Here is a 19,420-nt window from a genome sequence, read left to right as displayed (position 1 = left end):
AACAGACTAGCCCTTTGAAACTGTAAGCAACCCTACAATTCAATGCTTCCTTTAAAAGTTGCTTTGGTCATGGTGTTTCACCACAGCAATAGAACAGTGACTAAGATGGCCTCTCAGTCCACTTCTTAAAGGGAAATGCCCATTTCTCAATTTCAGCCCAGAAAATTGAATATGCATATGCCAACAGAAAGGCCAAGTAGAGTGTGGCAGAATCAGAGAGCAGGATCTGGGTCCTTACAGGAACCAATTTCTCCAAATCCTTAGAGGATTAGGGCAAATAGGAGACTACCTTGCAGAGCAATGTGTTTTGTTTTCAGAGAGAACTCACCATCCAACTCAGATATATACCCCTGTGTTTTGGCACAGTAGCCCCACTCCAAAAAAGTTTTGTTGTTGCTATTTTTGTTTAATGGGGGCAGGAAAAGTGTGTCCTACCTATCATGGAAATTTGACTGTTTTGGGTTGAACTTGGTAGCACAAATCTACAATGGTAGCTTTCAAGTGGTAGAAGCAGAAGAGTCATGATCAAGTATAACCTGGGCCACACACTGGAGAGAGGCAGAGATAGGAAAAAAAAAACAAAAACAAATAGACTGTTCAAAATCTCCCCAGTATTATCTACATGCAAGACCAGTTCTAAGAACCCGTAAAGAGCCAGAGGTTTTGTTTTGGTTTGTTTTTACATTTATTTATTTTTATGTACATTTTGGTGTTTGGCATATATATGTGTGTGAGAGAGAGAAAGTCAGATCCACTGGAATTTGAGTTACAGACCAGACAGTTGTGAGCTACCATGTGGGTGCTGGGAATTGAATCAGGGTCCTCCGGAACAGTACCCAATGCTCTTAACCACTAAGCCATCTCTCCAGCCCCGAGACAGAGGTTTTTAAGTAATTTATAAGCAAGATCTTTTTAAGAAATGCAAATTTTAAGCCAGGCGTGGTGGTTATGTGCCTTTAATTCTAGCAAGAGGGAAGCAGAGACATGGTAGGGGTACAAGGAAGGGCACTGGTTAGCTGGTGCCCAGGATGAGGACAGCGCTCAGAAAAACTGTGATGGACACTCTTGTTTACAAACCATCATGTTCACACCACCCTAGTCTTCAATCAAGAAAGTAGTTTACGCAATGACTGCCATTCCTGCCCCCCGAAGCAGGCTCTTAAAAAGTCAAAAATTTCTGTGATGGCTAAGTCTGGCTATCAATTTGACTGCATGTATAACTTACTAAACCTCAAGAAGTTGGGCACACCTGTGAGAGATTTTTCTTGGTTGGATCATTTGAGGTGGGAGACCCACCTTAAAACCAGGTTATCCGAGGTCAGAAGACCCATCCTAAATCTGGACCACACATTTGTTGGCAGCCCACATAAAAGGACATGGAAGAAGGAAGGGTTTCCTCTTTGTCTGCTTGCCCTTACTTTCACTGGCAAGTTCATCTATCCTGACCCATTCCTTGGCTGTTACTTGAACCTACTTCTTCAGGACTCCAGCAGGGATTGAAAACTGGCAGCTCTCTAGACCTCCCTGGGACATCCGAACCAGACTGGAACTGCTCACACATCCAGTCTCTTGGATCAAGCTGTCTTCTGACCTCTGTAACGTCATGGCACACACATCCAAACATATACATCATGCACATATAAATTTAAAAATGTAAAAATTAAAACACACTTAGTATTGTGGTATTATGTCAGGCATGGTGTTATCACCTACCTTTAGTCCCAGGACTAAAGACAAAGTGGAGCTCTAAATTCAAGGCCAACCTGGTCTACAAAGCAAGTTCCAGGACAGCCAGAGTCCAGGCTAAATTCCCTATGTCGCCTAAAGTCGACCATGAACTTCTGATCTTCCTTCCACCAGACCTACGACCACAATGTTTGCCACCTCACCCAGTCTTATATGGTGCTGGTGATCAAACCAAGTGTTACGTGCATGCGAGAAAAGTGCTCTACCAACCAAGCCCAGCCCTGTAATAAAGACTTTTTAAAATATAGCAAGAGATACAATTACATTTACTCACTGTGTGCGCACATGTTGAAGAGCAGACGATCTGAGGGAATTGCTTTTCTCTCTCCACCATGCATACTCACTCTGGTATTCAAACTCAGATCAGGCTCAGAAGCACCTGCTTCTATCCACTGTGCCATCAGTACTCTCAAGTTTTGAGGGTTTTGTTTTGTTTTAACTTTACATGTTTTGCCTGTACATTGGTTTGTATGTCATGTTCATGCCTGATGCCCAAAAAGATCAGAAAAGGACACTAAATTCCCTAGAACTGGAGTTACAAACAGTTGTGAGCCACCTGCGTGCTTGGAAATTAACTCAGGTCCCCTGGAAGAGCAGCCAGTGCTCTCAACTGCTCAAATCCCTCCAGGCTCTGAAGACACATTTTGATCACCAGGTCATTCTGTGACAGTCTCACTATTCTGAAGATTGTTATAGGCAATGAAATGAAGCATCCAATCCCCACTCACTTTTCTTCAGAATTAATTTTTTAATGGGTGTGTGTGAGTTGAGTGTAGACCCAAGGTATCACACTCCCCTGGAGCTAGAACTCAGACCTTGTGTAGTTGCTGGAAAGCAAAGTCAGATCCTCTAAAGAGCAGCAATATCTCTTAACCACTGGGTATCTCTCCAGCCCAATACTAATTTTTAAAGATTTCAACTGCGGTGGGGTAAAGTAGGGTTGGGAGGGGTGTGTGGCACACACCTTTAAATCCAGCACTTGAGAGGCAAAAGCAAGTGGATCTCTGAGTTTGAGGCCAGCTTGGTTTACAGAGAAGTTCTAGGACAGCCAGGGCTACACACAGAAACCTTGTCTTGAGGGGGAAGAGAATAGATAGATACTTTTTATTTTGGAGGATTATAATTTAATTACAACATTTTCCCCTTCCCTTTCCTCCCTCCAAACCCTCCCATATGCCCCTCTCTGTTCTTTTTCAAGGGATTTATTTTTTATGCATGTGTATGTGTGTGAGTCTGCATGAATATGTGTACCACATGTGCAGAAGAAAACAGTGGAGGAAAGGGGGCTTCAGATCCCCTGGAGTACAGCTACAGGAGACAGCGAGTACCCACTCAGGTGCTGGGAATCAATGCAGGTCTTCTGGAGGAGCAGCCAGTGCTCTTCACTGCTGAGCCATCCCCCTAGACTCAAACCCAAGATTTTTGCAAGGATAGTAAGCATTCTTAACTGCTCCAATTTTACAGATCACCCTTACAAATTATGTTTTGATTTGGCTGCTAAAATTACAAGTGTTCATAGGAAAAAGCAATGTTTACAGAGTCAGTCGGGCCTAGGCTTGAATACAGCCTACCCACAAGTCTTACTCTTCACCTGATGATTCTGTCTTACCTTTAAAAAAAAAAAAAAAAAACGGAATGAGCCAGGCACTGCGGTGCACACCTGCAATCCCAGGGGAGGCAGAGGCAGGTGGATTTCTGTGAGTATGAAGCCAGCCTAATCAACAAAACGAGTCCAGGACAGCCAAGGCTACACAGAGAAACTCTACCTCAAAATATTTAAAAAATAATAATAATAAAAGGAATGAAACCCATTTCTTAGAGTTTCATTGTTATTTGCAGGAAGCTTTTACCTACTTGGCATATATGCTAATTTCATTCTTTTCCTTAATTGTATCATGTTTCTTAAAGTCTAAAATACAACAGTATAGTTTTTTACTGTCCTTAATGTGACACTAGGAAACTGAACATGTTACGCTTATTAACACAAAGCTTTCTGGAATGAAATGAAACACAGGGTGTGAGCTAAAAGCCCATCATATTTACCTACCAAAGAGGCATCAGTTCAGAGTATCATCCAAACAAACAAACAAAACAAAATCATCCAAAATTCCAACAACAATTAGAAAAACCAAGGAAAAGGAAGGCAGCAGTAGGAATGGCCACTCATGACAATAATCCATATTGTTTATAATATGCAGCACATGAGATGTGATCAGAGTGAGAATAAGGCAGGCACAAATATGCCATTCTATAGAGGTAAAGCAAAATCGCAGAGAAGCCCAAGTCACAGAATTCTCATAAGGCAGGTCCAGGGTGAGGCCAAGGCCAGTAGCCCTTCTACAGTTATTGTAGCTATATAAAGCAGTAGGCAAGGCTGAACAACACTTCCAGTAGAAATGGACAGAATATGAGCCAACAAGATGGCTTAGCAAGTAAAGGCACTAACCCAGCCTTGCTAGAATCTTGTACAAGCCTTGGTTCTAATTAGTTCTCGTGTGTTTGTGTGTGTGCAGAAAAAAGTTGGGCATGGTGGTGCACACTTTTAATCCCAGCCTGTTTACAAAGTGAGCTCCAGGACAGCCAGGGATACATCAAAAGAGCCTGTCTCAAAGGAAAGAAAACATGAAATAAAAAAGAAAACTACATAGGCAGTGTAAGTAGGTGCTTTTATTTCTTTCTGTCTTTCTTTTCTGGAAACAGGATTTCTCTGTGTAGCCTTGGCTGTCCTGGACTCACTTTGTAGACCAGGCTGGCCTCAAAGTCACACCGATCTGCCCGTTGCTGCCTCCCTAGTGCTGTGATTAAAGGTGTGTGCCACTTCTGGCTTGGGGCTACTCCTTCTTGTACAAGATTCTAGCAAGGCTTACTAGCTTTACTTTGGGTAACATTTGCACATGCCAATGCTTACAAGATGAGCTTCTCATCATCAGGGAAGCAGAGACAGGAGTGAGTGGGTTCAAGGCCATCCTGGGGCAACACAGTAACACTCCTCTCTCAGAAAGTCTGCCCTGTAGAGATGGCCAGTGGTTAAGAGCACATACTGCTCTTGCAGGGGCCCTGAGTTCAGGTCCCAGCATCCATATTCAACAGCTCACAAATGCTTATGTCTCCATCTCCAGAGGATATCACACCCTTTTCTAAACTCCATGGCAACCTGCACTCATAAAAACATATTTCACACACATATGTAGGCATATATTTTAAAACAATATTTTAAGGCAAAATAAATAAATAGATGGATAAACAAATACATAAATAGAAGGCTAAAGAGTTGGCTCAATAGATAAAGGAGCTTGCTGCCAAACCTGACAATCTGAGTTCAATCTCCAGGATCTACATGATGAAAGAAGAAAACTAACTCCTACAAGTTGTACTCTTACTTCTACATGTACTCTAGCAGAAACACGCCTCCTCCGTCCCCTAACAGCAAATAAATGCAAGTGTTTAAAGTGAAAAGTTAAATACATACACATATTAAAATAAGGATGGTGGCAGGTGGTAGTGGCACACACTCGTTGATCTCTGAGTTTGAGGCCAGACTGGTCTACAGAGCAAGTTCCAGGACAGCCAGGGCTACACACAAAAAAAACCCTTGTCTCAAAAAACAAAAACAAACTAACTAAAGGATGGTAATGCCCCTAGCCTTCCACTGCTAGTCAATGTTTTGTTTTGTTTTAAGCTCCTCTTATCTGGCTAAAACAAAACCTATCAGATGGAGTTGGATATGTAATGAAAGTTTACATATCACATACACAACTGGTAACAATACACATACACATAACAATATAAAACAGCACCTCCCTGACTTTGTGTGACTCTATCAAAATGACTGACTTTGCCAGGAGTGGTATCACATTCCTGACAAATCTCCAACCCTTTCTCAAAATATTAAAGTAGGCATGAGGGGTTGGAGTGATGCCTCAGAGGTTAAGGGGCACAATCTGCAGTCCTGAGTTCAGTTCCCAGCAACCACATGGTGACTCACAACCATCTATAATGAGATCTGGTGTCCTGTTCTGATATGAAGGCATACATTCAGATATTGTATACATAATAAATATTTTTTTTAAAAAAAAAAAAAGTAGGAAAGAAAGATAGCTCAAGAGTTAAAAGCATGTACTACTTTTGACCGAGGACTTCTATTCCCTGAAACTCTAGCTCCAGGGAATCAATGTACTGCCCTTCTCTGACCCCAAAGGGCACTGTAGTCACATGTACATATCAACAAACATACAATTTAAAATAAAAATAAAACAAAAATTAGGTGTGGTGGAACACACCTTTAATCCCAACAGAGGCAAGGAGATCTGAGTTTGAGGCTACACTGATTTCCAGGACAAACAGGACTATGAAGTGAGACTTTGCCTCAAAATAAATTAATTAAATTAAAATTTCTAGTTTTAGCATTAGTGAAACCTTTCCAAGCTTATACAATGAACGTGCTTGACAATGAAACTATAATTTTAATATTACATATACTGCAAATTTAAATATAATCCTTCAGAATGCTTTATTGTAAATCTCATTTCAATCAGTTCAATCAGCAAATAGGAGGGAATGACTCATATCCACATGGCATCTTCCATGGATTAAGCTATATGCTTTACACTTAATTCTGTTTTTCGAGACAGGGTTTCTCTGTGTAGCCCTGGCTGTCCTAGACTCACTATGTACATCAGGCTGGCCTCAAACTCAGAGATCCGCCTGCCTCTGCCTCCCTGAGTGCGGGGATTACAGGCGTGCGCCAGTGCGTCCGGCACTTTATTGTTACAACTAATATACTACAACTATTATCATGATTCTATGAGGTCATTTCATTATCCTCTTTGTAAGTAACACAAATGAGTTAAAGCAGAAATCACATCTAAATGTAGGTCTCTGCTACTCTATCACAGCCTCAGGCCAATCTAAGCAAATATAACTGAAGACGGCTACAACATAGGCTTAAAGAAAAATGCTGCCCACACATCTCCTGGGCAAGCCCAGTCAGGGCCCTAGATCTAGTAGAGGTAGGCAGCTTCTCATAGGCCTAGCTCCTGGAATGTGTTTGTCTTCACCTGAGCAAGGGTGTGCCTGACATTGCTGACCTACATTACAGAATCCAGAGTCCAGCACCCCAACTAAAGTGGGAGCTCGAGGACCGGGACACCACCAGCCTCAAGTCTGTCCATAACAGACCTCAAGACACAAACAAGAAAGCCAGAACCGCCTTTGTCAAACATACGGTGAAGACTAGAAGAATAGAACTGTGGTAGAGTCCTGGAGGGGGGAGAGGGAGAGTCAGGTTCCTTCTGCATGTAAACTTTGGTTGACTTTTCATAACAACTAAGTCCTGACATAACGCACACGGTTACCACTTTCTAAGATCTCAGAGCTATTAGCCTTCTGCGTTACTTTCTTCCCCAAACAGTGACAGAGTCAGGCAGTGTTCCCTTGCAGAAATATACAGATCCTGCCAATAAACAATGGCTTTAACATTGGTGTCTGCTCTGGTTAAACGTGTGCCTACTGGGCAAGCAGCTATCAAAAAACTGCTGCTGAACTATGCTATAGTAAAAGCAAAATCTGACAAAATAATGGAAGACAGAAAACAACACAAGCCTAGACCTGTGAAAATTGGCACAAGAATTAGGATGTAGCTCAGAATCTTGTCTGGAATGCATAGGGTAACCCCCAAAACTGTTTTAAAAACAAAATGAATTAAAATCACCACTGTGTTCTCTAAAACCCAAGAGTAGCCAGCCATCCAAAGAACAAGAGCAGAAGGCTAAGAGCAGGGCAGCCAACAGTGAGTCTGGCTCTAAAACTCACTTCAGCCTCATCTTTGAATTAAGGTCATCACCATCTGCTCTCGAAGGGCCCCCAGAGTTCCGGAATCCTAAGAGACTGGGGAGGGGAGCAGGCAGTTGACCTGGTGGTTAAGAGTACTTGTTGCTCTTGCAGAAGGCCAAGGTTCAGCTTTCAGCACCCACATGGTGGCTTGAAAACTCCAGCACCAGGACATCTGATACACTCTTCTGACCTCCTCAGACACCAGACATGCACATACACATATGCAAGCAAAGTACTCATACACATAAATTTTCAAAAAACTTAAAAGGTTTTATGTTATATTTTGTATTTCATATGTTATATATTTTATGTTTCCTTCAATGCATGCATGTGCGTTCACCACATGGGATTCACTGGAGTTGGAATGACTGATGGTTGTAAACCACCATGTAGGTGCTGAGTCCTCTATAAGAGCAACAAGTGCTCTTGACCACTAAGCCAATTCTCTAGCTCCTTATAATTTTTTTCAAAAACAGACTGGGGAGAATCTCCTTTTTTGGTGGGGGAAGGGCAGGGTCTCACTGTATGGTCTGGGCTGGCCTGGAACTCTCTATGTAGACCAGCATGACAAAACAGCAAGTTCAGTGGGATACCTTGTTTCAAGGGAATAAGTTGTAGAGTGACAAAGCAGCACAATTGGTCCTTTTCTCTCACCTCTATATACAAGTATACATGCACCGAGGTGCAGTCACCACTAACACACATGCATTCACTGCACAGATACACAAAAGGAAGAAACACACTCCTACACAGGATGAGAAACCGAGACAGACATACTTTAGTTCAGGGGTTTCTTCTCAGTTTTGAGAAACAAACAGCTAGGTGTGGTAGTACACACCTTATTTCCCCAACACTTGAGAGGCAAAGGCAAGCAATTTCTGTGATTTGAGGCCAGCCTGGTTAGAACTCAGTGACAAGTGTACTTTCACTTTTATGTATGATTATCCATATCTTAGTATATGACAAGATAGAGATAAATGGATGGATGGATGGATGGATACACTCTGCTAAGTACTTGATTTATCTTAATTCATTTAACCCACACACAGATGAGTAACTTAAAGCAGAGAAGTTAACTTGTTCAGGACCACTTGACTAAGATGTGACAAGCACAAGACTCAACATTGAGAACTTGGGGCTGAAGAGATGGTTCAGCAGATAGCTGCTCTACCAGAGGAACCGAATTCAATTCCCATCACCCACATAGCAGTTCACAACTGTCTATTACTCCAGTTTCAGGGGATTTGATGCCCTCACACAGATATACATGCAGGCTAAACACCAATGCACATTAAATAAAATAAATAATGTTTTAGTTTTTTTTTTAATAATATGTTTTTAAAAAATTTGAGAACTTAAGCTCTCAATCATATCTAGCCCTTAGCAGTATGATAAGGGAGAGTTTCAGTCTCTCATCTCCCGCCCCCAACCCCTCCCATGGCTTCTAAGGGTTGCAACCGAAACCTAAAGACTACGAGGCAGCTCTGCTACCTGTCATTAGGTCCATCAGCATCACCTTTCGTGACACCTCTTCCAGAAGCTGGCTGGAAAACTTTGCCCTGCCAAGACTCACCCTATACTAGCACAGGGCATGCCTATGCTATCCAGTCTACCCAAGGGTAAAAACAGCTCAGTTCCTTGGTGCTTCTGGAAAGCACCTACAAAATAAAATCTAAAGAAGGGACAATACAGTATCAGAAGTGGGCTGCCTACTTAGGAAGCTGACAGAAGTTTCTGGGGCTCCTTAAGGCAGCTCTCAGAGCCACTGCCCACAACCACTCTGGAGAAGAAGGATTCTTCACTGGCCTGGATTCTAAGCAGGCCAAGGCTAGCCAGAAGAAAAATCTACAGTCCCCCAATAATAAGAATAATAATTCTTATGTAATATTTAAGAATATATAATAAAATTCTTCTTCATCCTCTTCGTCCTCCTCTGCTTGACAAGGTTTCCCTGTGTAACCTTGGCTGCCCTGGATTCACTTTATAGACTAGGCTGGCTTCAAACTAAGGATTTCTCAACTACTGATATTTTATTCAATTCTTAAAGGACTGGGCTATAGGCCACCTACTCCTCAGTGTTGAGGGCTGGGGTATCTTTCCCTGCAATGCATGCTACCATTGAATTGGCAAGACATTGGTACCCAATGGACAGATAGAATTTCTGAGAGCTTGATGCTTACCATGTTTCATAACTCATTCATCAGCACCTAATTGGGTCAAAGGACAAGTCACTCTGATACAGAGAAGATACAGATACACCACACTGGGATGAATGGCTCATGGGGAAACTGCCAAGCATGCTTAAGGCTGCAGGTTAGATTGCTTGTATGCCAAAAAAGGGAGTTAGAGGTCAGCAATAGCACTACAAGGCCCTGAGATAGACCCCTGATGCTGAAGGGGTTGGGGAAACGGGTGTGGGGAATACCAATCAAAAACTCCAGAGCTGGGGCTAAAGAGATGACTCAGTAGCTAACAGCACCGGCTGTTTTCCCAGGGACCACGGTGTGATTTCCAGAACCACACGGTGGCTTAACAACTGCCTGTAACGCTAGTTTTAAAGGAATCAAACACTCTCTTCCAGCTTTTGTGGAAACTACACGAATTACCATTCAGACACACATTAAGGCAAAACACCCATGTACATAAAATAGGTAAATCTTTAAGACAGAAAAAAATCTAGAGTGCCAGGGAAAGATGGCTCAGCCAATAAAAGGGCATGCTGATCAAGCCTAACCCAGAACTCTCGGTGAAAGGAGAAACAACTTCCACAAGATATGCTCTGACCTCTATAAACAAACCTCAGTTGAAAAACACAATGCACCCACAGTCACACATACACACAATTATTAAAAAAAAAAAAAAAAAAAGCTGGGTATGGTGGTGCACATCTTTGACGCCAGCACTGAGGAAGAAGAGATGGGCAGACATCTTGAGTTCAAGGCCAACCTGGTCTGCATAGCAAGTTCCAGGACAGCCATGGCTATATAATGGAACCGTGTCTTAAATAATTAAAATAAGGGGCTGGAGAGATGGCTCAGAGGTTAAGAACATTGGTTGTTCTGCCAAAGGTCCTGAGTTCAATTCGGTGGCTCATAACCATCTATAGTGAGATCTGGTGCCTTCTTCTGGTGCACAGGCACACATGCAATCAGAATACTGCATAAACAAAACAAAACAAAAATTAAAATTAAATACACACACCCCTGAAGAGATGTCTCTGCAGTTAAGAAAAGACTGGCTGCTCTTGCAGAGGATCCAGGTTTGATTCCCAGCACCCACACGGCAGCTCACCACCTTCTCTATTGGGTATTAAGCAGCAGCCATGCACATGGTGCACAGACATACATGTAGGTGAAACACCTACACACTTAAAACTTTAAACATTCAAAATCCTGTGAGAAGCTGGACAGTGGTAGCACACACCTTTAATGCCAGCGCTTGGGAGGCAGAGGGCGGCAGATCTCTGAGTTCCAGGACAGCCTGTGTTACAAGAGCAAGTTCCAGGACAGCCAGGGCTATACAGTAAAACCCTGCCTCAAAAATAAATACAAAAATAATAGGAGAAGACATATAGTTCAGTGGTCGAAGACTTACCTACCACGAACCCTGGGTATTCAGACAGACAAATGGACACGTGCACACACACCCCAGTATCACTAAGGGTAGCTGAATTAGTCTCAATTCACTGGAATACATAACCTTAGGATAAAAGCGCAAATGTGATAAGCTTTAGGAAGAGGCAACACTCCTGCCTAGGCATTCGTGTTCAATCCCCAGCACCACCAGCAGCAAAAAAGAGTGGGGCTGGGGGCAGTACCCGACAAGATAGCTGCATAAACCTGACCTAAGTTTGGTCCCCAAATTCATAATGGAAGAAAAGAACCAACTCTCAAAACCTATTCTCTGATTTTACATGTGTGTACATCATACATCACACACCACACATGAAAAGCAAATACTTTTCTAAATCCATTGCCAAAATGGATTTAAGCTATGGCTTATTGTGTATAACATCATATAGAAAACTTCCCTCATCCCGCACCTCCCCCCCCTTTTTTTAACTAAAGTCTCACACACACTATGTTGCCCAAGTTAGCCTGGAACCCCCAGCTCCCAGGGATCTTCCTGCCTCAAGCTCCTCTAATAGCTAGGACTATATAAAAGCACCATGACCCTAGCTCTCTCCTACCTCTTCAGACAATTACCAGACCATGTCATTACCAAATTGGGAGGATATAATCCTGTATTTAAGAGCAAAATAGTTTATTGCTTAGTACAATAAATTCCAAGGAATAAACTGTTATTAAATAACTCCTGCTCCCTGGCATTTGCTTATAGACTGAGGAAGTACACCAATGTGAAGTGTGGAGTAAACACTACTTCAAAATCACTCAAAATCGCCAGGCATGGTTGTGCACACCTGTAATCTCAGCAAAAGGGAGGCAGCAGCAGATGGCTCTCTGTAAGTCTGAGGCTACCCTTGTTTACAAAGCCAGTCCAGGACAGCCAAGGCTACACAGAGAAACTCTCAGATAGACAGACAGACAGACACTACAAATCCCAGTTCCTTGGCTCCACTATTATACATTATAAAAACTGTTACCTTCCCAACCTGCAAATCCAAATTTCCATATGAGAAAACCCCTATGGGAAGCTACTCAATGGGGGATGTGGGCATAGGGAGGACATGCACAGTGAGGCTGCAAACAAATGATCAGCCCAATCAATTTCTACAGAGTTCTTGCTCTGGGCTTTGTAGCTATTTCCCTGTTCTTGGCAGAAGCAATGTTACAATCTAGGTGTTGCTTTCAATGCTGAACTAGATGCTTCGTGAACTAAAATGTATTCAATGCTTTGTTAACATTGTAAATCTTTTCTGCTAATGTTTTTGAAATTTAAAAGTTTCTCAAAACTCCCCTTTGGAGTGATGAACACTAACCTGCTAGCAGTGTACACCTCTAATCCCAGCACTGAGAGAGGCAAAAGGAACTCTGTGAATTCCAGGCCAGCCTGGTCTACAAATTGAGTCCACAACAGCCAAGGCTAGTCAGAGAAACCTTGTCTTGATAGATAAACAAACAAACAAACAAAGAATTAAGAACACTTGTTCTTGCCAAAGACCCAGGTTCAATTCCCAGTACGCACATTACAGTTTATAATCGCTATAACTCCAGTTCCAGGAAATCCAATATTTTCTTCTCTTTTTTTTTTTCTTTTCTTTTTGGTTTTTGAGACATATAGTCCTGGTTGAACTGGAACTTGCTATGTAGACCAGGCTGGCTTTGAACAACATAGATCCTCCTGCTTCTGTTTCCAGAGTGCTGGGATTAAAAACAAGTGCCATCATACCCAGGCCCAACCACCTCTTCTGATCTCTGATGGTAGCACTCACCTAAGTGATACACAGACATACATGCATTCAAAACGTTCATTTGCATAAAGTAAACAAATTAAAACAAAATTTTAAGCTTTTTCAAATTCGTTTTTCCTAAAATAACTTATCAGCCATATTTATACATATATATATATATATATATATATATATATATATAACTGTGCTTTTTATTACTGTTGTATTATACTATCTGTTAACACCTGTTAACATTATAAAGAAATATCTGAGAGCTGGGCGTGGTGGCACATGGCCTTGATCAGAGCACTTGGGAGGCAGAGGTAAGTGGACCTCTGAGTTTGAGAGCAGCCTGGTCTTTAGAGTGAGTTCCAGGACAGCCAGGGCTACACAGAGAAACCCTGTGTCTAAAAAGAAAGAAAAAAAAAGAAAAGAGAAAAAAAGGAAAGGAAAGGAAATAGGAAAGGAAAGAAAAAAGGAAAGGAAAGGAAAGAAAAAGGAAAGGAGAAAAGGAAAGGAAAGGAATATCTGAAGCACTAAAGAGTTGGTTTATTGGTTAGGAGTACTACATGGTCTTCCAAGGATTCAATCCTTGTACCCACATGGTGGATACAAATATTGGGTTCAAATCCCGTCTGCAACTCTAGTCCCAGAGGATCCACCATCTTTTGGCTTTTGCTGGCACCGGTAAAGCACACAGCACACAGAAAAACACCCAGGAAAAACACTGGTAACACAAGCCAGGTGTGTGCACTTGGGAGGCAGAGGTGAGCACATGAATTTGAAAACAGCCTGGTCTACATAATGAGTTCCAGGACAACTATAACTATGTAGTGAAACCCTGTTTTTAAGAAGTGAAATAATAACAACAATAATAAACAATAAACTAAAGAAAGTTAATAACCCTGCTTCAACTTTCACCATAGGAAATTCCTTTATTTCTATATAAAATGCTGGGATACTATTGATCAACAAGTAGCTTTCTTTTCTTTCCTTTGTTTCAGATAGGATCTCAGGGGGCCCAGACTGGCCTCAAATGCATTATGTAGCCTTGAACTCCTGATCTTTGTCCCCATCTCTATCATCAAGTGCTAGAATTACCGGTGTTGTACTACTCTACCCAGCTTGTTTTTAATCCTCAAAGCCAATGATCAGCAACATATACACAGAATTTCCCTCCTGAACTGAAAAATAAAGTAGGTTTTCACACTTGAGCCATGGAAACTCAGTGGGTCATCTCACCTCACCATGGTCTACTATTCCTCCTAGTTATAACTCTCCCAATCTGGGCTGGAAAGGTGGCTCAGTAGTTAAGAGCACTGGTGACTCTTCCAGATGGACCTGGGTTCAAGTCTAGAAACCACATGGAGGCCCACAATTGTCTCTAATTGCAGTTCCAGGGCATCCAAAACCCTCATACAGACACACATGCAGGAAAAATACCAATGCACGTACAGTAAATACGTATGTGTGTATAAATATATGTACGTATGCATTTAAAATTAAAACTCTCAGGGCTGGAGAGATGGCTCTGCAGTTAAGAACACTGACTGCTTCTCCAAAGGATCCAGGTTCAATTCCCAGCACCCACAGGGCACCTCACAACTGTCTAACTCCAAGATCTGATGCTATCACACAGACATATAAGCAGGCAAAACAGCAATGCACAGCTTCTAAAAGAAGCTAAATAGCCATTAAAAAAATAAAATTTTAAAATTAAATTAAAACTCTCCCAATCTATCTAAACTCAAACTGCCTCATTTGCCAAGTTTTGGGTGACAGTTAAATAATTCTGAGTGTTGAAAATAGAAAAAGAACTTAATAAAAAAAAAAAAGAAGAACTTAATAAGCTTGAATTAGTAAGTACTTAAACTTTTTTCTGAGCTCAAATTTTTGAAAACAATTTAAAACCTGTGATTCCCCTCCTAGATGTCTACCAGCCTGGGGATTCCAACTGGGTCAATGGGGCTAGACCAAGGGGATACCAGGATAAAATTAGGTCAGCTGGTCCTGGTGGTTCACTCCCTTAATTCTAGCAGACAGGAGGCTGAGGCAGGAGAATCACTTTGAATTTGCTGTCAGCCTGAGAAACAAAGTGAGACCTTGTCTCAAAACAAGAGGCAATGCAGGTCAGTAGGGGCACTGGGAGACAGAAACAGCCTAGTCTACAAAGTGAGTTCCAGGACAGCCAGGGAGACGCCGCAGAGACGCCCGCACTCGCGCGCGCGCACACACACATACACACATCTCAAAAAGAAAAAAAAAAAAATTGAATAAAACCCAATCCCTGCTCTTCAGAAACTCAAAATCCAGGATAGGACAGAAAGCTGGCTGTTACAAAGAGAAATGTGTTACAAAGAGCTGTGTGCAGGGGAACACAGTAAGAGGCACAGGTGTTGACTCCAACAACTCCCCTGGAAAAGAAGAGGGCTCCGTGGGAAGAAAATATAACTTTTCTCAAGCTGAGTAAACAGAACGTGCAAAGGGAGACTTCAAAATGAGTACCATAGTGAAGCTTCTCTTTAGAGTCACGGGGAGTTGAGTTAAATCACACATTATTTTCTCTTTTGTGGGCTAGTCAGAGGCAAGCCCAAGAATCCCTTTGCATTCTTTTCTCATCTACAGATTGGGAAGACTAATATCTAATTCAAAGGGAAGATTAATCATGATCGTGACTATGAAGCACACGATAAAAACTGGGGAAATTGCAATAATTAGGTGCAAGATCGTCCAGAAATTCTGAGGTTGGTGGTGAGACTAAAAAGACTGCTTTCTAAGAAAGGTCTTTCAATGCCAAGCAACGAGTTCCGAGCCACACTGGACCCATGCAGTGGAAGGAGTGAACTGACAAGTTGTAACCCCAATGAATGCACAATGTGTCGCCACCTCCACACGTACACGAAAAGAAATGTACTTTAGTTTTTATTCTAAGAAGTTAAAATTAGCTAAGGACAGGGCCAGAGAAGATTTTACCCAGAAGAAAAGGATTAAATACTTGCTTTAGAAAAAAGAACACTCCAGTCCAAGAAAGGGTAGTCAGGGAAAAGTATTGAAAAGGGTACCTTGAGACAGGGTGGATGAATTCACTTCAGTAAATTACAAGAAACAGCATGCATTCACAAATCTTCTTAAATTGAAACCCACAGGTTATACCGATGACAACTTTTGGGGATTTGAACACGGAAGTGATTAGCATTTCTAAAATCTGGGTATTACTAGCAAAACAGATAAGGAGCTTGATCACAATTGTTTTGTGACCACTTCTACTCTAGTTTTAGTTAAATCTTCTAAGTTTCAGTGAACAAATGGTACAATTTACAATTTATCTGTTCTCAGGAGCCAGTTCCTTGAGCCTTTTGTATTTCCGGTCCGGCGACAGCTCCGCAGCACTACCAGGTAGCACTCAAACACTGGCGGGGTCATCTTTAGAGGATGTGGGCAAATCTACCAATGAAAAACCCAAATCAACTGAGCACCTGTACGCCTCACCAAAAGAGCCAAATAGCTCGGATACATTCAAGATACAAAGTGGGTATACCAAGTTGTTTTTGTAAACTTCGGCCCGTTTTGATTCGAACGATAGAAGCCAACTCCCACCCCCCACCTCAAAAATGTCACTTTACTACATCAGGGAACGGAGATCAGGATGACTAAGAGATAGGAAGGAGAACCTAGCTGCGACGGGGAACGACCCCACGCCTTCCTAGAGTTGCAACTTGTCCGCTGTGTGACTCTGCAGTCACAGGCGACAGTTTTCGAGGACCCAACACAATTTCAAAAGACCACCAACTAACTGACCTAACTTTGGCCGCCTGCCCTCCTCCTTCCTTTCCCGTCTCGGGCCTCGCAGCCTCTCGGAGCTGTGGGCGGGCAGAAGGGGGCTCAGAGTCCGGCGACCGCGGCCCAGGACCGGGCGGTTCCGCGGCGCGGACTCCCAACCGGGGCTCCGGCTTTCTTCCCCGAGGGCGCCCAGCTAGGGCCTCCAGGCCCGGCCCACACATCAACGGCGTCCTCGACCCGGACCGCGGCCGCTGCGACGGAGGGCCCGGTTCCGCTCCGGGAGGAGGGGTCGCGAAAACTGCCCAAGCTGATCCGAGGGGCCGGCGGCAGCGGCTCCCGGCGCGGCCTTGCGCTCCCGCCCAGGCTGCGGCCTAGGCGGCCCCGTTAGATCTCTCCGCACGCGGCACAGCGGCACTGCGGGGCCACGCAACGAGAGATGAAGAGTGGCGACGCCCCAAGGAACCGTGGCCCGCCGTAGGGGTCCCGGCCTGGGGACGCCGCCCCCCGCCTGGCCAGCGCCAGAGAATGGCTTTTACCTTCATCAGCCTCCTGCTGGCCGCCATCTTGGATCTGGTGCTGCTGCTTTCCCAAAATGCATCGCGGTAGGCCAGGCGGCTAGAACCCCCTCACTTCCTGGAGCGGGGGAGGGGCGAACCGGGAAGAGCGCGGAAGCGATAAGTGCGCCTACTGTGTGCGAGTCCCAGTGCTGGAGAGTCCTGTGTAGACACAAACGACCTGGACAATTAAAGACCTTTACTTTATAGAGCCTCCAGTCCGACGGCTAGTACATAAAGTGCCTGGTACGTAGTAGTTGCACTATAAATAGCATAGACAGCATGTGCACAAAATAATTGAATAATCAAGATTATTTCAGGCACTGCTAAATACCGTGAAGAAATCAAAACTGGGAGATGAGAAAGTTACTGTGAGACTGAAAACGTGATGCAGTCAGTAAAATGTCTACTCGTTCAAGTAGGACCTGAGTGGAGGGCAGACACAGGCAGATCCTTGGAATGCTTTGTCTAACCCACCTAACTGAATTGGTGAGCCTCAGATTCAAGGAGAGAACCTGTGAAGTGCAAGCAAGGAAAAACTGCGGACCTCAGGTCTCCACTGCAGGTGTGTGAATGCCCACACTAACATTCACATCCAGCCTCCCCTAACACACACACACAAGTAACTACAAGGATCTACTTTTCAGGAAGCCTCATGCAAAAATAACTATGAATAAGAAAGCAGAGCAGAGCAGAGAGTGGTGGCTCACTCCTTTAATCCCAGCACTCAGGAGGCAAAGGCAGGCAGATCTGTGAGTTCTAGGCCAGTCTGATCTACAGAGAGAGTTGTAGACAGCCAAGGCTACACAGAGAAACCCTGTCAAGAAAGAAGGAAAGGAAGGAAGGAAGAAAGAGCAGAGCAAACATAAGTGGATTGTGCCTTTAATTCCAGCAGAGGCAACAAGACTATAAATTATAGCCAGCCTACTCTACATACTATAATCCTATCTCAAAAATAGAAGTAGCTGCCAGGAGTAGTGTCACACACAGGTAATCTCATAATTCTAGCAGTCTAGAGAGTAAAGCAGAAAGATCTAGAGAAAAAGAAAGAAACTGCTGGATGGCAACAACGTGCTTTGGCCAGCAGAGTGGTGTTTCAGGTGGGTTAGGATGTAGACAAGGTCTCCTCTCCTGTAGCCCAGGGTGGGCCCAAAATTCACTATATAACTAAAGATGACTTTAAATTTTTTTTTCCTTTTTTTAAGATGGGGTTTCTCTGTGTAGCCCTGGCTGTCCTGGACTCCCTTTGTGGACCAGCCTGAAGAACTCACACAGCTCTACCTGCCTCTGCCTCCTGAGTGCTGGGATTACAGTCAGGGGGGCAGAGGCAGGAGGATCTCTGTGAGTTCAAGGATAGCCTGGTCTACAGAGGGAGTCCAGGACAGCCAGGGCGGTTATACATAGAAACCCTGTCTCAAGCAAACCAGGACAAACAAACAAACAAAAAGACAGAGCTGCCAACATGAGGCCATCTGTGGATTGCTTTCATTCAGCAGAATCTTCAGAAGGGCATTTAACTAGAAGTTCTCAAATTTGCTTTAAACAATATAACTTTGTTTGTTTTGTTGGTAGTGGTTTTGTTTTGAGAGAAGGGTTTGCTATGTATTCTTAGCTGGACTTGAATTGATAGAAATCCACCAATCTCTGCCTCCCAAGTGCTAGGATTAAAGGTGTGGGTTATATGTTAGTGTACTTTTTTTTTTTAATTCTCTTACTTACATTTCTTATATCTCTTTCTCCCTACTCCACCCCAATTTCTTCCAACACCTCAATACCAGGTACAAGAGAGAAAGGGTTAGTGGGAGAAGGGGCACAGTTCTCTTTCTTAGCTGCTTCCTGCTGGTTAGGGTTGTCAGGTTCCTTGGAGCCAGTCCAATCCTTGTTTCAGGAGATCTCCAACTTCTTGTCTCACTGCATCGACAGCAAGAGGAGCTGCAGGGGGCAAGCAGCAGCAGCAATTTTGCTCTTTCTTGGAGCTTTCCACACTCTCTGGGCTCTGGCATTTATTCTCTCCAGAGTCCTCAGATTTAAACTAGCTGCAGCTGGCAAAGAGCGCCTCTCAGAGACTGCACAAGGCAAAATTTGCTGCTGTGGACTGTCTGAATCAATCCCACACCCCACACCTGGGACCAAAACAAAAACATGTTTATATCCACAA

General features: G+C 43.3%; 1 protein-coding gene across 1 annotated transcript in view; it reads right to left on the bottom strand.

Annotated features, from left to right (window-relative positions):
• The window catches only part of Ube2l3 (ubiquitin conjugating enzyme E2 L3), a 42,850-nt gene extending 25,527 nt beyond the window's left edge, over positions 1-17,323 (bottom strand). The window contains exon 1 of the mRNA XM_055610276.1: positions 17,245-17,323. Within this exon, the coding sequence (XP_055466251.1) occupies positions 17,245-17,271 (27 nt within the window). The 5' untranslated portion in view covers positions 17,272-17,323. The remainder of the gene's footprint in view (positions 1-17,244) is intronic.
• Positions 17,324-19,420: the final 2,097 nt, after the last annotated feature.

Source organism: Psammomys obesus, unplaced genomic scaffold, assembly GCF_907164565.1.
Source record: "Psammomys obesus unplaced genomic scaffold, mPsaObe1.curated_primary_1811, whole genome shotgun sequence".
NCBI classification, from domain to species: domain Eukaryota; kingdom Metazoa; phylum Chordata; class Mammalia; order Rodentia; family Muridae; genus Psammomys; species Psammomys obesus.
This window is presented reverse-complemented; position numbering and strand designations above follow the sequence as displayed.